The 22,269-nt window shown below is 39.5% G+C and overlaps 1 protein-coding gene across 4 annotated transcripts in view; it reads right to left on the reverse strand.

Annotated features, from left to right (window-relative positions):
* txndc16 (thioredoxin domain containing 16) overlaps positions 1-22,269 on the reverse strand; it is a 115,064-nt gene that overhangs the window by 88,087 nt on the left and 4,708 nt on the right. For all 4 annotated transcript variants that reach the window (XM_073039841.1, XM_073039842.1, XM_073039844.1 and 1 more), the window contains 5 exons: positions 16,504-16,586; positions 15,718-15,791; positions 11,391-11,465; positions 6,217-6,338; positions 966-1,056 (listed from right to left, as the gene is read on the reverse strand). In XM_073039841.1, the coding sequence (XP_072895942.1) occupies positions 966-1,056; positions 6,217-6,338; positions 11,391-11,465; positions 15,718-15,791; positions 16,504-16,586 (445 nt within the window). The remainder of the gene's footprint in view (positions 1-965; positions 1,057-6,216; positions 6,339-11,390; positions 11,466-15,717; positions 15,792-16,503; positions 16,587-22,269) is intronic.

Below are 22,269 nucleotides of genomic sequence, written 5' to 3' on the forward strand. Positions count from 1 at the left end.
GTCATCCTCCCAAGCTTTTTTATTTTATGTAAAAAGTCTTGTCTAGAATCAATCAACAAGTTACAGATACCAGTAATAGAACCATTAACAAAAGGTTTTAAATTTAAAAGATCGTCCAGTAAATTTAGGGTCCAATTTGACCCAAATCCCCTTACTGCCTTGTTTGGTATTATTTCAAATGAAGATATAACTTTAAATACTCCTAACCTACAGGTTTTAGTTTTTACCTCTCTTTTAGCAAGAAGAGCAATCTTGCTTAAATGGAAGGAGTCTACCCCTCCTACACATCTTCAATGGCTATGTGATCTTATGTCTTATTTAAATTTAGAAAAGATCCAATGCTCAGTCTTAAATTCGAAAAAATCTTTTTATGATATTTGGGGACCTTTCCTAAATTACTTTTCCAATTTATAAAGTTTAACAGTGCACAGACTTCTATGTATATTTTTATCTTCTCTTCTTAAATGAATATGGTTTTTTTTCTAATTATCCATTGTCATCCATCAGCTTTTTTCTTTGGTAGTTGGTAGGGGGTTGACTTTTTTTATATAAAAAAAATTTCTTTTATGATGTATGACTTATCTTTAAATTTTTGATTACAGAGTGGTATACCTTTATGTGTTATGCTATAACATTTTGATCAATTTTATTACAATATATGAATGTACACAAGTTATGTTAAGATGTATCTGTGTTGCACTCTGTAAATCTTGTTTTTTTTCTTCTGAATAAAAATATTGTAGAAAGAAAGAAATAATAAGATTTTTTTTAATTCATTGCTAATGATAACAATGTTGTAATTCTAAGTTCATACATTTGTTTAACCCCAAATATATTTTATGACCTATATTTCAGCAGAACAATTGCTCAATTAATTAATTCACTCTAAAATTAAATTTGAATTTTTCAAAAGTGTTGAATAATAAGTTGATTTTTATTGCTATTCCAATTAGCTCCATACTTACTCTAGGTCTTCTAAAACACTTTGTTCTGTAGTTAATACAAATTGATACTTGGCACCGTAAACAAACGCAGTTTCCATTATGGCTCTGTGCTCTATGACAAAGCATAAATAATATATTACATTGAACATCTTTTAAAACCAAGATAGATTTAATAAAATTTGGCCGCTGACATATCTTGGATAATGATGTATTTTATCAGCATCTAACATTAGCGCTAATATCCAATTTAATTCTGGAGCAGTTGTTTGGACATTAAATCAGGCTCAGGCGTCATACACTACTAAGTTAGCCATGCACTACGTAAGGTATCATTTATGCACCGCACCAGTGCAATGTGTGCAAAGAGAATGTTTTGAGTCCAGGGCCATAGACAGGTGTGGAAAACTGTTTGGGAGAATTGGTTGTGGGGTAAAGTTGGTGGCCTGTGGTGTGGGTCCATGGTTCAGAGTGTTTTTTGCTCCTCTCCGCACCTTGTGGAGCATTGAGCGGCAACACTGCCATTTCTTTAGCAAAGAAATCCGTTTTTCGTCGGCCAGGTTCGAACCCGGGACCACTCGCCACGAAGTCTGGTGTGGATGCCACGACACCGCAGGCCAGGTAAGCCAGGGTGTTACAAATGCTTTGAAAGGCAAGGGGAAGAGTCTGAATGTCAGATGATCAGTGGATGAATGCTATGTGGGTGATGCCTGTAGGAGAGCCAGAGTGAATAGCTTAAAAGGGACTGCTCAATTTATAATACAAGGCAGAAGCGTACTCAGATAAGTCCCCTTCAAATCTTACAGCCACTGTAAATGGAACTCATTATTCTGTACCTTGTTACTGTTTTCCCTTGTACTATCTCAATGCACTGTTGTAATAAAATTATCCATATGGATGTCATGAAAAACAATCTTTTCGCTGTACTCTGGGACATGTAACAATAATAAACCAATTTACCAAATTGCAAGTTCATTCTCCTATTATTTGTCATTTGAATTACATGCCACACAAAAGCACGGCATTAAGCAATTTAACTTCCAGATATTTTAACTTATTTTATGGTTGCATAATAATTTTGAGTTACCGTAATAGGATCATCACTCATATAAAAGGTATCAATAGCCAATCATTTGGGACAGCCTGAAACCTTCCAGTAAAAATCTTTAAAATCACACACTGACATAAATCACAATTCAGTAGAAAAACAATTATCACATTAATATGCAATACAGAAACAGTGAAACTGCACAAGGGGCTGAAATTAATTTCAAGATCTGGAAAGCATAATAGCTCCGCTTACTGGCTTATCTGAAAATAACTTGAAGTTACTATTGCTATTTACAACATTTTCTGTTAGTGCACCATCTGGTGGTGTGATAGCCAGCTCTCATGGGTCATTTGCAAAATACATTGTAATTGCTAGGAAATACAGTTGGCCCTCCTTATCCGCGGGGGATTGGTTCCGGGACCTCCCGCGGATACCAAAATTCTTGGATGCTCAACTCCCTTATTTAACATGTATCAGCGCGGTGGTCTTTAGGACCCAGCGGAACCCCGGACTTTATTTAACATGTATCCATGCGGTGGACATTAGGACCTGGCGGCGCAGCTCTGAATCCGTGGTGTTTCTGTTCACGAAAATAATCACGATCGTGATTGAAAATAAGGTGGAAATAATAAAGCAATGGGAAAGAGGTGAAACACTTTCCATCGGTCATTGGAAAAGTGTTAGGTTACAGTCGGTCAACGATCGGAACAATTTTAATGGAAAGGCCCTGCCCCGATGAAAGCTACAATTATTACTAAGCAACGCAGTGGTTAAATTATTGGAATACGTATGTTTCTTAAGTGTTTTATATGCATAGAAAGGTAAAATATGTACTATATACTAAGAAAAACGTTTCACTAACTGACGCCAAATAATACTGGATGTACCTGTTCCGACTTCAAATCCGACTTAAAGACAGACTCAAGAATGGAACTCATTCATAACCCGGGGACTGCCTGTACTTTTAAGTCATTTCTAGATTACTTATAATACCTAATACAATGTAAATGCTATGTAAATAGTTGTTATACTGTATTGTTTAGGGAATAATGACAAGACAATATAGTCTGTACATGCTCAAGCAACGAGTGCTGGAGAGAGACCTTCCGGGTTTTCCTGATCCGCGGTTGGTCGAATCCGCGCATGCGGAATCCGCGGATAAGGAGAGCCGACTGTAACAGCATTTAACAAATAGTATTGTGTTTGATGTTAAAGGGTTTAGTAAGAGACCTAATGAGTAGTAAGTATAAAGATGGCAGGGATAGCTAAGGTTTATATGCTTTAAAAGTGTTACTGTTGGTATTTCAACTGTTGTATTAATTATGATTAATTCTGATGTTGCCTAATGCTCAAAGGTGCCTAATAATAATAATGATGAAATTAGATTATATTGAACAAGAATTTATTTTTAATTAATCACTATTAGCAAATGTGAAGAATTCTGTAATTAACTTTCCATAAATTGATTTATTGGTATAAGTGTATCGATCTATGGACTAACACTGTTCAGGTTCAGTCCTGACCTTGTATAATTTTTATTATTATGTACTGCTGTACTCCTGCCGCAAAACAATGAATTTCACAACATATGCCAGTGGTATTAAAGCTGATTCTGATCTGATCATTCCTGGGTGTTCCAGTTTTCCGCCACATCCAAAAGTCCAAGTTCTTGGGTTAAATAGCTGCTATAATTACCCCAGTTAGGTACACGGCAAGAAAATCAGGATGGAATTGATGGGCACATGACAGGTAACAGGTTTTATGGAAATAAGATGGGGAAAGGAATTTATTATGAGCCTGCATAGAGTCAATAGGCCAAATGGCCTTTTACACTATACAGGGTACATGAGCTGTGAAAGCACAAATTTACAGAGACAAGTGAACATCAACTCCATACGTTACTCCATGATGAATAGTGCGAGATCGCTAAGGTCAGTAAGTACATAATACTAAACCTGAAACCAAGAGGCTGTGAACAGCCTAATATCCAAGTGAACATGCCAGTTTTGGGGATATTAAAGTAACCTACTGCAGAGAGCTAGGTTTGTGCTAATAGATACGGCTTTATCCCTCACATTCTGACAGTAATTTAAATGCCCTGCTAACAAGCTCGTCCCTCTCCCTCTTCCCCGCCCTTTTCCGCAAGACGATTTGAGTTTAGAAATAGTGAAATACTGTCACAATTTGAGGGGATACTGGTGAGGCCATACCTGCAATACAGTGCACAAATTTGGTGCCTCTTCATGACAACTACTTGAGATACAAAAGAAATTCACCAGACTAATTCCTGAAATAACAGGATTGTCATATCACAAATAGCCCAGACCATCACAGGTAAAAGTCGTTCAGCACATCTACATGGAGCACTGTCACAGGAAAGCAGCATCCATCGTCAAGGATCCCATCATCCAGGCTATGCTCTCTTTTCACTGCCACTAACAGGAAGGAGGTACAGGAGCCTCAGGGACCACCTCAGGTAGGTTCAGGAACCGTTATTATCCCTCAACTATCAGGCTCTCGTACCAGAAGGGATAATCTCATTAAACTTCACACACCCCAACGTTGAACTATTCCTTCAACCTATGGAGTCATTTTCAGGACTTCTCATGTTCTTGATATTTATTGCTTGCTTGCTTGTTTGTTTGTTTATTTATTTATTTGTTTCTTTGTCTTTGCTGTAAATCCCTGCAAGAAAATGAACCTCAGGGCTGGATATGGTTACTTATACTTTGATAATAAATTTACTTTGAACATCTAAAGAAATTAGATTTATATTCTTTGGAGTTTAGATGATCAGTGATCTTATTAAAATAAGACATGATCCTGAGGGTGGACGTGACAAGATAGATGTCAAGATGCTTCAGCTAATCAGTAAATCCTAAATGAGGTGACATAGTTAGAAGACTAAGGGGCACTCACCTAAAACTTAGATGTGTAGAAACTTCTCACAAAGGGAAGTGAATCTTTGATCCTTTCCCCAGAGAGTTGTGGAAGAAGATCATGGAGTATTTAAAGGGGATAGATTTTTGAAAGATCAGGGAATGGAGGGAAACTGATACCTGTGGTAATCATCCATGATTATAATGGATGCAAGGCAGGCTTGAGGGACAAGGCCTTCTCTTGTTTCCATTCTCCTTTGTTCTCACTACCAGAGATGATTCTCTCTTTCATACTGACAATACTTTTTTCCACATACAAGCAATTCGTATTCTTTTCTCCAAAAATTCCAATACATGCTCCCTCTCAGCACATTGACTCTCCCTTTGATAAATGCTACTCAACCACGCTCTCACTGTAATAATATGAAAAGATGAAAGGATTGCAACAGAGTATTTTAATTTTGATTAGCGCACTGATTATGCTTGTAAGGCAGAGGCACGTCAATCATATTTCTGAATTTAGAGATTAATTTATTGTCAATGTTTAATCTCTTCAGTTTATAGTGAAGCTAGCCAATGAAAGTGAGATAAGGAGAAAATGAAATTTATGAAATATGAAGATAGTGGAGGCAAGATAATACAAAGTAAGCATCACCAATATGTAAAGAAACTAAACAGGCTCTATAAAAAAGAGCCACAGCCCAGCAGACTCAGGACTATTTCAATGCAGCGTTTCAACCCAAAACATTGGCAAATTACTTTCCTCCTATTGATGTTTCTTGACCAACTGAGTTCCTCCAGCAGACTGTCTGTTGCTCCAGATTTCAGCATTTGCAGTCCCTTGCATCTCCAGTGTCTATAATAAAAGTTCCCAAGATGCACAATGCAAACAGCTAAGAGGTGAGATCTCAAGGGCAATCATTAAACTGCTCCAGGAGGTTGTCATGTGTGTAGGTGAGAACTTATCCCTTTGTTATACTGTTTCTGCTAGACAGACAGGTTAGAACCAGCTCATTCGATAGATAAATGATGAGGAAAATAACTGGTTATACTAATCATCACAGAGAAGTCTAAGATGAAAAATAGGGCACTGTCACAGAGAGCATTGTTAGTGACAAAGGTGTTGGGCCAAAACGAAAAGGAAGCAATGAATCAGGAGGATGTAACGTCAGAGCAATTTTCCCAGCTCTGGCTGAAACAAAATTTGGTTTAACTAAATATAATGAAAAATATGAAGGATTAAATTGGCTAACATTAGCCATCGTTATCAGGGTTGCAGTTGTATTGTGCACAATACTAAGAAACCAGTTAAATAAAATGCAACATAAAGCTGCTTCAACAATACCTGGAATTCCTATTGCTGGTACAAACGTAACTATGATATCACCTCGTCCTTTCAATTCATTTTCAATGTCACGAAGATCCATCAGTGAGGACACGTACTTTATTTCATTGAATAACAAAACACTGTAACAGAGCAATGCATATTTAGAGTCATCCAAGAGGCTCAGCATTAACTAAAGAGCTTTAACTTACTTGGGAAGCAACTCAGATTAGTTTCCCATTGAAATGACAGAGACATTTTGTGGTCTTAAGAAAACAATTAATCCTCTACTATTTATTACTTTATGGTCAATTCAGTAATGTGGAGCACATAAATTGTTCCAAATATTACAATCAGAATGTTAGTTTAAATTAAGAGCTAAGAAGACCCAGCTTCAATTTCATGATGCTGCTGCACTAAGGGAGAAATAAAGGCTGCTAACTTGATCGCCCATAAATTAGAAAAAGGGAAAGCATTGCAAGCATTCCCAGTTATTCAGTAAGCTTACAATCACGATGGAGAAAAACACTCTTCAATAGACAATAGACAGTAGGTGCAGGAATAGGCCATTCAGCCCTTCTAGCCAGCACCGCCATTCACTGTGATCATGGCTGATCATACACAATCAGTACCCCGTTCCTGCCCTCTCCCCATATCCCTTGACCCCGCTATCTATAAGAGCTCTATCTAACTCCCTCTTGAATGCATCCAGAGACTTGGCCTCCACTGCCTTCTGGGGCAGAGCATTCCACATATCCACCACTCTCTGGGTGAAAAAGTTTTTCCGCATCTCTGTTCTAAATGGCCTACCCCTTATTCTTAAACTGTGGCCTCTAGTTCTGGACTCACCCATCAGCGGGAACATGCTTCCTGCCTCCAGTGTGTCCAATCCCTTAATAATCTTATATGTTTCAATCAGATCCCCTCTCATCCTTCTAAATTCCAGTGTATACAAGCCCAGTCGCTCCAATCTTTCAACATATGACAGTCCTGCCATTCCGGGAATTAACCTTGTGAACCTACGCTGCACTCCCTCAATAGCAAGAATGTCCTTCCTCAAATTTGGAGATCAAAACTGCACACAATACTCCAGGTGGGGGTCTCACAAGGGCCCTGTACAGCTGCAGAAGGACCTCTTTACTCCTATACTCAATTCCTCTTGTTATAAAAGCCAGCATGCCATTAGCTTTCTTCACTGCCTGCTGTACCTGCATGCTTGCTTTCATTGACTGATGTACAAGAACAGCTAGATCTCATTGTACTTCCCCTTTTCCTAACTTGACTCCATTTAGATAGTAATCTGCCTTCCTGTTCTTGCCACCAAAGTGGATAACCTCACATTTATCCACATTAAACTGCATCTGCCATACATTTGCCCACTCACCCAACCTGTCCAAGTCACCCTGCATTCTCATAACATCCTCCTGACATTTCACACTGCCACCCAGCTTTGTGTCATCAGCAAATTTGCTAATGTTACTTTTAATCCCTTTGTCTAAATCATTAATGTATATTGTAAACAGCTGCGGTCCCAGCACCGAACCTTGTGGTACCCCACTGGTCACAGCCCGCCATTCCAAAAGGGACCTGTTAATCACTACTCTGTTTCCTGTCAGCCAGCCAATTTTCAATCCATGTCAGTACTCTGCCCCCAATACCATGTGCCCTAATTTTGCCCACTAATCTCCTATGTGGGACTTTATCAAAAGTTTTCTGGAAGTCCTGGTACACTACATCCACTGACTCTCCTTTGTCCATTTTCATAGTTACATCCTCAAAAAATTCCAGAAGATTAGTCAAGCATGATTTTCCCTTCATAAATCCATGCTGACTTGGACTGATCCTTCTACTGCTATCCAAATGTGTCGTAATTTCCTCTTTTATCATTGACTCCAGCATCTTTCCCACCACTGACGTCAGGCTAACCGGTCTATAATTCCGTTTTCTCTCTCCCTCCTTTCTTGAAAAGTGGGACAACATTAGCCACCCTCCAATCAGCAGGAACTGTTCCTGAATCTATAGAACATTGGAAAATGATTACCAATGCGTCCACGATTTCTAGAGCCACCTCTTTAAGTACCCTGGGATGCAGACCATCAGGTCCCGGGGACTTATCAGCCTTCAGACTCAACAGTCTATCCAACACAGTTTCTTGCCTAATATAAATTTCCTTCAGTTCATCCTTTACCCTAGTTCCTTTGGCCACTATTACATCTGGGAGATTGTTTGTGTCTTCCCTAGTGAAGACAGATCCAAAGTACCTGTTCAACTCGTCTGCCATTTCCTTGTTCCCCATAATAAATTCACCCGTTTCTGTCTTCAATGGCCCAATTTTGGTCTTAACTATTTTTTTGCTATTCACATACCTAAAGAAGCTTTTACTATCCTCCTTTATATTCTTGGCTAGTTTACCTTCATACCTCATTTTTTCTTGGCGTATTGCCTTTTTTGTTATCTTCTGTTGCTCTTTAAATGCTTCCCAGTCCTCCAGTTTCCCGCTCATCTTTGCTATGTTATACTTCTCTTTTATTTTTATACTGCCCTTTACTTCCCTCGACAGCCACAGCCACCCCTTACTCCCCTTAGGATCTTTCTTCCTCTTTGGAATGAACTGATCCTGCACCTTCTGCATTATTCCCAGAAATACCTGCCATTTTTGTTCCACTGTCTTCCCTGCTAGGGTATTGCTCCATTGAACTTTGGCCAGCTTTTCCCTCATAGCTCCATAGTTCCCTTTGTTCAACTGTAATACTGACACATCCGATTTTCCCTTCTCCTTCTCAAATTGTAGGTTAAAACATATCATATTATGGTCACTACCTCCTAATGGTTCCTTTACCTCAAGGTCCCTGATCAAATCCGGTTCATTGCACAACACTAAATCTAGAATTGCCTTCTCCCTGGTAGGCTCCAGTACAAGCTGTTCTAAGAATCCATCTCAGAGGCACTCCACAAACTCCCTTTCTTGGGGTCCAGTACCATTCTGATTCTCCCAGTCTACCTGCATGTTGAAATCCCCCATGACAACTGTATCATTACCTTTGTGACATGCCAATTTTAACTCTTCATTCAACTTACACCCTACATCCAGACTGCTGTTTGGGGGCCTGTAGATAACTCCCATTAGGGTCTTTCTACTCTTAGAATTTCTCAGTTCTATCCATACTGACTCTACATCCCCAGATTCTATGTCCCCCCTCGCAAGGGACTGAATATCATTCCTCACCAACAGAGCCACCCCACCCCTCTGCCAGTCAGTCTGTCCTTTTGATAAGATGTATATCCTTGAATATTCATTTCCCAGGCCCTGTCCGCTTGAAGCCATGTCTCAGTTATTCCCACAACATCGTACTTGCCAATTTCCAACTGAGCCTCAAGCTCATCTACCGTACTTTATTCCTTATATGAATGCACGAAGTATATAATACTTTTAATTCGGTACTCCCCTCACCTTTCATATCAATTCCCATTTCACTTGGCCATACTGTATGATCTCTTCTTGAGCTTTCTACTCCATTGATTCTGTTGTCCTTTTTAACTTTTCTTATTTTCACTTTCCCTTTAACTCCATCCTTATATTTCCAGTTCATCCCCTCCCCCCCACTACTTAGTTTAAACACATCCGTGTTGCAGTGGCAAACCTGTCTGCCAGAATGCTGGTCCCCTGCCTATTAAGGTGCAACCCGTCCCTTTTGTACACATACTACAATACTCACTACAATACTCATACAGTCACACAAGTGGCACTCGCTGCAAGCACATTAGAGATCAGACTAGTTATCATGGCAGGGTAGGCTGGGACTTACACAACCATAATCAAGAAAAAAAGTAAATTCTAGTTTGTAAGAAGCATCTAAATATATTGTTATGATGTTAGCAAAATATTTAGGGTTTTTTTAAATTGGATTTACACTAACTCACTTTATTTAAAGGAAAATTTGATCATTTACTTTGTTTCCATTACTGTCCAAATGATTACATTTACAATGTGAAAAAAGTGGCAAGTTATGCAGAGGTCTAAGAGGAAAATGCTGGTGAAAATCACATATAACAGAAAAATAAATATTGGAGGGGAGAAGCAGAGTGATAGAGTTAAAGGACAAGAAAAAATTATTAACTGGGTCTTATAACCATTACTCAAGAATGGAAAAAGAATTACTAAGAAACCAGAGAACCAGGGACCAGCTGAGAACAAGAGTGATGGCCTTACAGTCAGATGAATCTAGCTTGATGCATTTTGTGGCATTCAAACTTTATTTTTAAGCAAAGATGAGTGTTGGAGATGATGCAAGAGGCAAAATGCACTTTTACTTCTTGGTGCAAGATAATGTAATAGTAACCAAGGTCCTCCAATTTCCATTTGTATCTCAAATGCCTGCTGTGCAAGATGTAATCAATTTTGTACCAAATTGCTGCAAACATTGCTAAATAAGTGGTACTGTCTCATCAGAAAATGGACATTCATCACCTTCATGCCCTCCAGCAAACTTAATAAATGACATGTGTTGGTCTGTCCAGATGGTCATTATGAGTCAGTTTTGGTTATACTATTAGATATTTTTAGATCAACTTCATACTCAGTCTATAAGTGCTATGGAACTATAGGATACAATGACCTACAAAGAAATAAGGTGAGTGACATATAGCTGTGATGAAGATTGAAATTACTTTAGTTTGAACAACTACTCCTAGTGTGGAGGGGATGTGGAAATGTCATTTACTCTCTCCACACAGAGTAAAGCTGGTCAGAAGCTGCACTGTTGGCAGCAGTCCAGTATTCTGTAGATCCTTAGGAAGATAAAGTTTATGGGAAACAATGAATTTCTAGGATGACAACATAACTGTTCAGAAGAAAAGCCAATGGAAAAACAAATGCTATCTAAGGTATAGCAGTTCCATACCAAATGAGTAACTGATGTGGATGCTGTCTTTTCCTTTATCTTAATACTAATAAGAAACACATTGAAATGCAACTGTGTTTTCTGAATTAAAAGAATAAACATTGGCTTATCCTTAATAAATTCTCATCTTTTTAATTAATAAAAAAGTAATATGTAAACTTTTGATGAAGTAACACAGGGCTTCAATCTCTATTAAACAAAAACTAGAAATCTTATTTAAGTTTCTATAACTATTTGCTCCTGTCCATTTTACAATAACTTCCAAAATGGAAGAAAATGCTTGAACATACTTACAATAATACATTTGCTACAATTGCATCAACATCAAATAATGCATCAACTGCAAAGCTCCGAAGCATTATGTTACCCCTATTAAAGAGAAAAGGAACACAATTTTAAGCATCAGTTAGCAATCTTCATTACATAGAGATTATTGTAGTGGCCAGAAGTTTAAATATGCTCCATCAGTGTTTGTAAGAAGACAGTAGAAAGACATTTTCAGTAAACTTACTTAGATCAATTTTAAGTCTTGATATTTGTTGCTGATTAAGCAGAGTGGGAATTTGAGGAAACCACATTATTCTTCCTTAAACACTTTTCAGACTTAAAAGTTACCACTGGTCTCTAATGATGTCAAATTGCAAACTTAGCTCATGGTTTTCAATGGAAAATACTGGTAATACATTTTGCTATTGCTGTCTTTACCATGCTCATGCACATCTTTTCAATCTATACATTGTTATACCACCCAGTTTTGTCGAGTTACCATTCCTTTTTGTCAATCAGTATCTTTCACCGTTATAAGGCATTTCCTTTTGTTCTTCCATGCCTTTTCCTTACTTAAGAATTCTTACACAAATCTAATGTTTTCTAGTGCTCATGAAAATCAACTATTCTGCAACATCAAACATGAGGAAATCTGCAGATGCTGGAAATTCAAACACAACACACACAAAATGCTGGTGGAACACAGGAGGCCAGGCAGCATCTATAGGGAGAAGCGCTGTCGACGTTTCAGGCCGAGACCCTTTGTCAGGACTAACCGAAAGGAAAGATAGTAAGAGATTTGAAAGTAGTGGGGGGAGAGGGAAATGCGAAATGATAGGAGAAGACCGGAAGGGGTGGGATGAAGCTAAGAGCTGGAAAGGTGATTGGAGAAAGTGAGACAGAGCTGGAGAAGGAAAAGGATCATGGGACAGGAGGCCTCAGGAGAAAGAAAGGGGGTGGGGGAACACCAGAGGGAGATGGAGAACAGGCAAACAACTAAATGTGTCAGGGATGGGGTAAGAAGGGGAGGAGGGGCATTAACGGAAGTTAGAGAAGTCAATGTTCATGCCATCAGGTTGGAGGCTACCCAGCCGGTATATAAGGTGTTGTTTCTCCAACCTGAGTTTGGATTCATTTTGACAATAGAGGAGGCCATGAATAGACATATCAGAATGGGAATGGGTCGTGGAATTAAAATGTGTGGCCACTGGGAGATCCTGCTTTTTCTGGCGGACCGAGCGTAGGTGTTCCGCGAAATGGTCTCCCAGTCTGCGTCGGGTCTCACCAATATATAAAAGGCCACACCGGGAGCACCGGATGCAGTATACCACACCAGCCAACTCACAGGTGAAGTGTCGCCTCACCTGGAAGGAACTGTCTGGGGCCCTGAATGGTGGTGAGGGAGGAAGTGTAAGGGCAGGTGTAGCACTTGCTCAGTTTACAAGGATAAGTGCCAGGAGGGAGATCGGTGGGAAGGGATGGGGGGAATGAGTGAACAAGGTAGTCACGTAGGGAGCGATCCCTGCAAAATGCAGAAAGAGGGGGGGAGGGAAAAATGTGCTTGGTAGTGGGATCCCATTGGAGGTGGCAGATGTTACGGAGAATTATACGTTGGACCTGGAAGCTGGTGGGGTGGCAGGTGAGGACAAGGGGAACCCTATCCCAAGTGGGGTGGCGGGTGGATGGGGTGAGGACAGATGTGCGGGAAATGGGAGAGATGTGTTTGAGAACAGAGTTGATAGTGGACAAAGGGAAGCCCCTTTGTTTAAAAAAGGAAGACATCTTCTTCATCCTAGAATGAAAAGCCTCATCCTGAGAGCAGATGCAGCGGAGACGGAGGAATTGTGAGAAGGGGATAGTATTTTTGCAAGAGACAGGGTGGGAAGAGGAATAGTCCAGGTAGCTGTGAGAGTCTGTAGTCTTATAGTAGATATTAGTAGATAGGCTGTCTCCAGAGATGGAGAGAGAAAGATCAAGAAAGGGGAGGGAGGTGTCGGAAATGGACCAGGTAAATTTGAAAGTTGGAGGCAAAGTTAATGAAGTCAACGTGCTCAGCATGCGTGCAGGAGGCAGCGCCAATGCAGTTGTTGATGTAGCGAAGGAAAAGAGGGGGATGGATACCCATATAGACTTGGAACATGGACTGTTCCACAAAGCCAACAAAAAGGCAGGCATAACTGGGACCCATGCGGGTGCCCATGGCTACACACTTGGTTTAGAGGAAGTGGGAGGAGCCAAAGGAGAAATTATTGAGAGTATGAACAAATTCCGCTAGACAGAGGAGAGTGGTGGTAGAGGGGAATTGGTTAGGTCTGGAATCCAAAAAGAAGCGAAGAGCTTTGAGACCCTCCCAGTGGGGGATGGAGGTATATAGGGACTGGACGTCCATGGTGAAAATAAGACGGTGGGGGCCAGGGAACTTAAAATCATTGAAAAAATTCAAAGCATGAGAAGTGTCACGAACATAGGTGGGAAGAGATTGAACAAGGGGGGATAAGACAGTGTCAAGGTATGCAGAAATGAGTTCAGTGGGGCAGGAGCAAGCTGAGACAATAGGTCTACCTGGACAGCCAGGTTTGTGGATCTTGGGTAGGAGGTAGAAACGGGAGGTGCAGGGTGTGGGAACTATGAGGTTGGTGGCAGTGGATGGGAGATCCCCAGAGCTGATAAGGTTGGTGATGGTATAGGAGACAATGGCCTGGTGCTCCTTAGTGAGGTCATGATCAAGGGGTAAAGAGGAGATATCAGAGAGTTGTCGCTGTGCCTCGACCAGGTAGAGGTCAGTACGCCAGACAACAACGGCTCCCCCCTTATCAGGAGGTTTTATAGTGAGGTTGGGCAGAGCACTCTGTCCTCAGTAAGGGCCTCAGCTTTGTCCCCCTTCGCCCACACCTCAGCGAGTTCTGCGTACGCCATGATGCCGAACTCTTCTTCCGCCGGCTCCGTCTCCGAGCTTACTTCTTTGACAAGGACTCTCCTACCCCAACCGATGACACCTTGTCCTGTCTTCAACTCTCCTCCTCTTCATGGACACCCCGCTCTGGTCTTCTGCCTGCTCTGGATCTCTTTATTCCTCATTGCCGACGGGACATCAACTGTCTCAACTTCACCACACCCTGTTCCAATTCCAACCTCACTCCTTCCAAACGCTCTGCTCTCCGCTCCCTCTGCGCCAATCCCAACCTCACTATAAAACCTGCTGATAAGGGTGGAGCTGTTGTTGTCTGGCGTACTGACCTCCTCTTCTTACCCCATCCCTGACACATTTAGTTGTTTGCCTATTCTCCATCTCCCTCTGGTGTCCCCCCCACCTTCTTTCTACCGAGGCCTCCCGTCCCATGATCCTTTCCCTTCTCCAGCTCTGTATCACTTTCGCCAATCACCTTTCCAGCTCTTAGCTTCATCCCACCCCCTCTGGTCTTCTCCTATCATTTTGCATTTCCCCCTCCCCCCACTACTTTCAAATCTCTTACTATCTTTCCTTTCGGTTAGTCCTGACGAAGGGTCTCGGCCCGAAATGTTGACAGCACTTCTCCCTATAGATGCTGCCTGGCCTGCTGTGTTCCACCAGCGTTTTGTGTGTGATTCTGCAACATCACCTCTGTTTCTTTCTCATTATTTGCTGCCTGACCTGTTGACTATTTCCTTTTTTTTCTGTTCTACATCACTGAGTATTGGGTTCAGTTACTATATAGGGAGGCATCCATGCCATATTAGATCAGAGAGTGAAATAAAAATTAAAGAAACATATCAAAATTTGGCTCCATGATTTGCCAGATCATGTTATTCAATTATAATATACAGAAAAGTCAGATCTAGGCAATTGACTCAGATTAAACAATTAAAAATATTACAACATTAAGTTCAAACCCAAAGCATGTGCCACAAAAAAGCAGCTTTTTAGCAGCAGTGGCATGGAAAATTACAAACATTAATGACAGAAACTAAGTAAACTGATTCAAACCAATTAAAGGAATATGTAGAGTAGATGTCAAGAGATTCTAAATGCAAGTATTATGATCTAATGCAGCGGTTCCCAACCTGGGATCCACTGACCCTTTGCTTAATGGTATTGGTCCACAATATAAAAATTTTGGGAAACCCCAATCTAATAGAATAGATTCCTGAACAATTGGGCAGCAGCAAAATCCTTCAAGAACAATTGGATGTTTTAAAGAGCGATCTATCCCTTTGTCTAAATAAGCCAATGGTCCTCAAAGGAATCAATTACATAAAGCAACAGCCCAACCACCTGCACCAAGAGCAAGAGTTGCCCAAAACTTCCTCCATTTTTATATTCACTTAAAATTCTTTAAGCACTGCATGAGAGATTTACAAATACATGTCAATTTACCAGAAAAGGTAGGCTTTCTTCAGATAATGGTCATCTTCACAATATTTTGGAACATTTTCTATGTTGCAATCAACCTACAAAAAATTGCAGAATGCTTTAACAAGATAATATAAATACATAAAAATTGTTACATAACAATAATACCTTACTGTTTAGTACTTATTCCCTTTATTCCACAAAAAAACTCCATCAATTCTTTCCTCCATGCTCCTAAATAATAAGAATGCTCAGATCCGTGCTTCATTTTTTTTAAAATATATCACTACAATAACCTCATTGTTCTTGAAAAGGTGTAAGAAGCTCTCCTTCTTAATAAACAGCTGCAGTCCCTGTCATTGGACTTTATTAAGAAAATTGTATTTTTCTGAACCAAGGCCAACTTTTTAAAATATATTTTAATCTTTTCTTCCACTTACTGGTACTCATGCGTCAAAATTCCATTAGCAGCACTTTATGATTCGTATGCACCTACCATTTATGCCCCTTCTGCCAGAAACCTCCAATCAGTAGCTCCAAATATCAAGATAACCAAGACTGACAACTCAGGAGTGTACAATATTTTAAAAAAGCCAACAGTATCCTACCCACTTTGTAAGTCAGCCATTTGAGTTACAATGTAGTCACCTTTGTATCAATGAGCTAGTTATATTTCATTTTCATCGTTTTCTATTTTCATTTAGTATATAGTTAAATAGGCTTCTCGTATTAAAATCAAGAACGTTTTCTTGCCTACACCTCTCCCATTTTTATAAATTTAGCATGCACGATAAAAGCATTTTAAGTCACCTGAACCACTGTAACTCCATACTCCTTAAGTGAGTCTGATGACTTTTCTAGTTGTTGAAGGAAAAGGTTGATTTCTGGGTTTACTGAAAAATAAAATCATGTTTAAGTCATTTAAACAACATTTCTTCTACAACCAATAACAACTAGTACTAGATTGAAATGCCAGCCTGCAGGATGTACTTGTGATCTGCCAACATTACAATTTTAGAGGCAGGGCTATTCAACCAAGCTATGATAGAAAGTAGGAACAGGGAAGGAAATTGAATGGATTTAGTCAGAACAATTAGTAACAACTAGAGGGTTCAATTATCATTAAACTGAAATTCAAACTAACTTTAAAAATTAAACTACCGGTAGTTGCAAAGGAAAAAAAAAATTGAAACTTAGATTGATTCTTTTTAAGTGGATACTACAGACCAGTCAAAAGTAGAAAGAGCTGTGTACAATTTTCCTCCAGGAGTTAAAATTCAATTTTAAAAGACAACTATATTGATTTTAAGTTAAATTTTAGAGGAGTACTCTTTAAGGTTATGTGCTCAATCATCTACTTTGGGTACACTTTTTTATTTTATATATTGCTTGTCCTAGTATCAAACACTCAATAGTGCAGGTTGGGTACAAAGTGAACCTCTCGTACGTGAATCACAAACTGTTAGCAGGCATGTGCAATTGCATAAGAGGACTTAAGGCTATTCCAAAGTCGTTGGAGTTTAGAAATAGAGAAATTTTGTTACATTTGCAGGGTGTTGGGTAGGCTACACCTGGAATACTATGCTGAGTTTTGATCTACACAAAAAAAAAGCAAGATAGGAGGCATTACCAGGATAATTTCTGGAACAAGAGGACTGTCCTGTCAAGAGAGGCTAAAGAGGGTGGTTTGTATTCTTTGTAGTTCAGAAAAAATAAAGAGTGAACTTATTGGAATTTATGAGATCCAAGCAGGCAAGACAACATGGACTTTGAGAAGTTTTCATTAGTGGGAGGGTTGAACAATGGGACATGGCTTCAAGATAAGGAGCCGGTCATTTAAAACCAAGGTATGTAAAAATTGTTCTTGGAGGGTAGTGAATCTCTGGAATTCTCTCCCTGGAGAGTGAGGTGGCTAGCTTGTTGGAAGTACTTTCAAATGACAGAGATAAGTTTTTGAAAGATTGGGGGATTGAGGGCAAAGAGAAGGAATGAGTCCTGGAATATATCAGTAAACATTCATATATTTTACTTTAAATCTTTTTTATTAATTATTATTGAATATTAACAAAAAAGATACATTAAGTCAATATGTCATTATGTACAATAAAGGATTAAGTTAGCAACAAAGCTAAGCAATATATCAATAAGAAGAAGAAAAAATAAAGTGTTACGAATATTTTTTGAAAGAAAAAGAAGGAAAAAAAGAACCCTTACTAACTGAAAAAAACAAAAACAAAAACCCATTGGGAGCACAACCCCGGAGCTATACATCATACAAGCTTCCAAATAAAAACATCAGTCCGCCAACTCAAATCCACTTAAAGAAAACTCGGAAGGAAACCATATTAATTAACTCAAATCAGATTATAGAAGCGGGTGAATGAAGCCCACCTTTCCTCAAAATCAAATCGAGGATCAAAAGTTCGACTTCTGATTTTCTCCAAACTAAGACATAACATCACCTGAGAGAACCATTGTATCAAAGTAGGAGCAGAAGCATCTTTCCATTTCAACAAAATAGCCCTTCTGGCCAATAATGTAAAGAATGCAATTACATGTTGGTCTAATGGAGAAATACCATGAATATATTGAGGAATTATACCAAATAAAACTGTCAATTTATTACTTTGTAAATTAATTTTTAAAGCTTTAGAAATTGTAGAGAAAATAGACTTCCAAAAATGTTTCAATACAGAACACGACCAAAACATATGTGTCAATGTGGCTGTCTCAGTTTTACATCTGTCACACTATCAACATTAGGAAACATTTTAGACATTTTGATGCTGTAGCTCTTTCGGATCATACGCCTTTAAGTTTAGCTTTTGAATTGAATGATGTCACTATTGCAAATTTGCCCTGGCGCTTTCCAGAAAATTTATTACAAAGTCCGGACTTTGTCAAATTTATTGAGACTCATAAAAGATATTTTCTTTTTAACAATATGGGAGATGTATCGAAATTGATTATATGGGACACATTTAAAGCATATTTGCGTGGTCAAATAATTTCCTATTCAGCTAAGCTTAAGAAACAGACAAAACAGTTAGATATGATTTCCAAACAAATTAAAGACTTGGATAATATTTATGCAGTCTCTCCTAACATTGATTTATTTAAACAAAGAGTTGAACTCCAATCACAATATAATTTATTATTAACTTATCCTATTGAAAGTAATTTTATGTGTTTGGAGATAAAAATAATAAGCTATTAGCATCTCAATTAAAAGCAGCTAGAGCTAAAAGACAAATTTCAAAAATTCGTAAGGGAGACAGTAGTTCAGCATGCAATTATGAAGATATTAATAAAATTTTTCAAAACTTTTATATGGAACTTTATAAATCTCAGTTTCTAGTTGATTCTTCCAAAATGAATGCCTTTTTACAAGATTGATTTTCCTCAAATTTCTGTTGAACAGCAACAGACTCTTGATGTTCCTATTACTGAAAACGAAATTCAGAAAGCTATTCTTTCAATGCAATCTGGTAAAGCTCCTGGACTGGATGGTTATTCTGTAGGATTTTATAAAAAATTTGAAAAATTGCTCTGTTCATATATGTTGGAAATGCTTAAAGATTCTTTTTTGATAGGAGAGTTACCTCCCACATTTTATGAAGCTTCTATTTCTTTAATTCTTAAGAAAGATAAAGATTCTACTGACTGTGCTTCATATAGACCTAGTTCATTATTAAATGTGGATGCTAAAATTCTCTCAAAAATAATGGCTAATCGGCTGGAGAATATTTTAGCTTAAAATTATTTCTCAAGATCAACAGGTTTTGTAAAGGGCCGTTATTCCTTTTTTAATGTTCAGAGACTATTATATATTCATCCTTTTCTAAGGCTCCCCAATGTGTCGTCTCTCTAGATGCTGAAAAGGCATTTGACAGAGTAGAATGGAAATACTTATTTAATGTTTTAGAGAAATTCGGCTTTTGTATTAATTTTAATAAGTGGATTAGAATAATATATAAAAGCCCTATTGCTACTGTTATTACTAACAATTGCAGATCTCCTTTTTTTCGGCTTTCATGGGGTACGAGATAAGGATGTCCGTTAAATCCTTTGTTACTTAATTTGGAGCTGGAACCCTTGGCTATTGCACTTCGTGAAGCTAAAGATATTCATGGAATTCTTATAAATGGGATTGTTCATAAGATCTCCCTTTATGCTGATGATCTTTTAGTTTATATTTCAAATCCTGAAGAATCTATTCCATTTATTGAAACTATTAAACAATTTTTGAAAGTTTTCGGGATATAAACTAAACCTTCATAAAAGTGAATTTTTTCCCCTAAACAATTCTGCTTCTATATATGATGACATTCCTTTTAGAGTTATGGACTCATTTAAATATTTAAGTATTATTATCACTAAAAATCATAAAGATCTTTATAAAGCTAATTTGGTTCCTTTAGTGGATTTTATGAAGCAATTATTTTGTAGATGGAATCCACTTACACTTTCATTAGTTGGCCGAATTCATGCAGTTAAAATGATGATTTCACCAAAATTTTTTATATGTATTTGAAAATATCCCTATTTTTTTTAAACTAAGAAGTTCTTCGATCAGGTTGACTCCATTATTTCATCTTTTGTTTGGAATAATAAAAGACCAAGAATTGCTAAATATCATTTACAAAAAGTAAACATCATATTGAATGGCAGCACGCACTACACGCTGGAGGAACTCAGCAGATCAGGAAGCATCTATGGAAACGAGCAGTCAACAGTATATGAGGTGTTGCTCCTCAACCCGAGTTTGGCCTCATCATGGCAGTAGAGGAGGCCATGTGTGGACATATCTGAATGGGAATGTGAAGCAGAGTTGAAGTGGGTGGCAACCTGGAGATCCTGTCTGTTGTGGCGGACAGAGCGTAGGTGCTCGACGAAGCCATCCCCCAATCTGCGTCGGGTCTTGCCAATGTAGAGGAGGCCGCACTGGGAGCACCGGATGCAATAGATTACCCCAACAGACTCACGAGTGAAGTGTTGCCTCACCTGGAAGGACTATTCTGGGCCCTGAATGGGGGTAAGAGAGGAGGTGTAGGGACAGGTGTAGCACTTACACCTGCAGGGTAAGTGCCAGGTGGGAGATCAGTGGGGAGGGACGTGTGGACCAGGCAGTCACAAAGGGAACGATCCCTGCGGAAAGCAGAGAGGGCTTGAGAGGGAAAGATGTGCTTAGTGGTGGGGTCCTGTTGAAGGTGGCGGAAGTTGCGGAGGATAACGTGCTGGATCCGGAGGCTGGTGGGGTGGTAGGTGAGGACAAGGGGAACTTGGTCCCTGTTGTGGTGATGGGAGGATGGGGTGAGGGCCGAAGTGCGGGAAATGGAGGAGATGCGGGTGAGGGCATCATTGATGATGGCAGAAGGGAAACAACGATCCTTAATGAAAGAGGACATTTGAGATGTCCTGGAATGGAAAGCCTCATCCTGGGAGCAGATGTGGTGGAGACGGAGGAGCTGGGAATAGGGAATAGCATTTTTGCATGTGGCAGGGTGGGAAGAGGTATAATCAAGGTAATTATGAGAGTCAGTGGGTTTATAGATGTCAGTGTACAGTCTGTCTCCAGAGATGGAGACCGAGAGATCGAGAAAGGGGAGAGAAGTGTCCGAGATGGACCAAGTGAATTTGAGGGCTGAGTGGAAGTTAGGGGCAAAGTCGACCAAATTGACGAGCTCAGCATGGGTGCAGGAATACCTCATATACCGTCTGGGAAGTCTCCAGCCCCTCGGCATGAAATGGTTGCCACACACTTCAACTCTGCTTCACATTCCCATTCAGATATGTCCATACATGGCCTCCTCTACTACCATGATGAGGCCAAACTCAGGTTGGAGGAGCAACACTTCATATACTGTCTGGGTAGTCTCCAGGCCCTTGGCATGAACATTGAATTCTCCAACTTCCAATAATTCCCTGCCTCTCCCTTCCCCCATCCCAGATTCACTCTGCCTCCTCCTCCAGATACCTATCACCTCCCTCATGGTTCCGCCTTCTTCTACTACCCATAGTGCTTTCCCCTTACTTTCCTTCTTCACCTCTCCTACCTATCCCCTCCCTGCTTCCCCTCCCCCACCCCCTGATCTTTCCCCTTACTGGTTTTTCACCTGGCACCTACCAGCCTTCTCCTTCCCACCTTCCCCTCACCTTCTTTATAGGGCCCCTGCCCCCTCCCTCTTCAGTCCTGACAAAGGGTCTCGGCCCGAAACGTTGACTGCTCGTTTCCACAGATGCTGCCCGACCTGCTGAGTTCCTCCAGCGTGTTGTGTGTGTTGCCTTGACCCCCAGTATCTGCAGTGTATTTTGTGTTTATGATATTGAATGGCAGGGTTGCTTGTAGAACCAGATGGACCACTTCTACTCCTACATTCTGTCTTTCCAATACATTGCCTCAAAAATTATCCTTAAGCCCAATCTTAGAAAAGCAACTATGCCAAACCACTACTGGTAAATATTTCATATTTTTTTAACTATGTGGCCTCCACATGAGACTTTTATAGTCAAGAGCATTTTTATACAACTTCAGCTACCATTTTCAAATCTCTAGGTTGATCAAAATTTACTCAA

Source organism: Hemitrygon akajei, chromosome 3 (genome assembly GCF_048418815.1).
Source record: "Hemitrygon akajei chromosome 3, sHemAka1.3, whole genome shotgun sequence".
Lineage (NCBI taxonomy): Eukaryota > Metazoa > Chordata > Chondrichthyes > Myliobatiformes > Dasyatidae > Hemitrygon > Hemitrygon akajei.